We start from the raw sequence: 457 nt of genomic DNA, 5'->3' as shown, positions 1-457 counted from the left end.
GGGACACAGGCACGGGGGGGACCATGCAATGCCACACGGTGCCACACGATGCCACGCAGCACCATGCAGTGCCACACAACGTGGCAGGTACAGGACAGCAGCAACCAGTCCTGCTTGGGGACAGTTGTCCCAAGCACTGGAGTTGTCACCCTGTCCCCATCCCGCTCTGTACCCACCTGGATGTCGGTGTCAGGGGTGACAACGTCCGTCAGACACTCGATGGGGCCCATCAGGAAGGGGCAGTGGTGGGAGAAGACCTGCAGAGAGAAGGTGGGTGGGTGCTCAGGGGGCTCCTGCTGACCCCTGGGGCTGTGGGACCTGTGGGTGGGGGGTCCCATGGGATGGGGGGGACACACGTGGGGTGGGGGACACCCACCTCCCGCAGGCCCTGCTGGGCCATGGCACGGAAGCTGAGGATCTCCCCGATGATGGTCATGCGCTTCAGGACGTTTTCAGC

At 64.6% G+C, this 457-nt stretch overlaps 1 protein-coding gene across 1 annotated transcript in view; it reads right to left on the bottom strand.

The window, feature by feature from the left end:
* LOC104521275 (nck-associated protein 1) overlaps positions 1–457 on the bottom strand; it is a gene marked incomplete at both ends in the record, with an annotated part of 4009 nt that overhangs the window by 992 nt on the left and 2560 nt on the right. The window contains 2 exons of the mRNA XM_029083813.1: positions 177–257; positions 377–456. Of these exons, the coding sequence (XP_028939646.1) occupies positions 177–257; positions 377–456 (161 nt within the window). The remainder of the gene's footprint in view (positions 1–176; positions 258–376; position 457) is intronic.

The sequence above is a fragment of the Antrostomus carolinensis genome, unplaced genomic scaffold (genome assembly GCF_000700745.2).
Source record: "Antrostomus carolinensis isolate BGI_N321 unplaced genomic scaffold, ASM70074v2 scaffold31062, whole genome shotgun sequence".
NCBI classification, from domain to species: Eukaryota; Metazoa; Chordata; class Aves; order Caprimulgiformes; family Caprimulgidae; genus Antrostomus; species Antrostomus carolinensis.
Note: the sequence above shows the minus strand (reverse complement) of the source record. Positions and strands in the feature narration are given on the sequence as shown.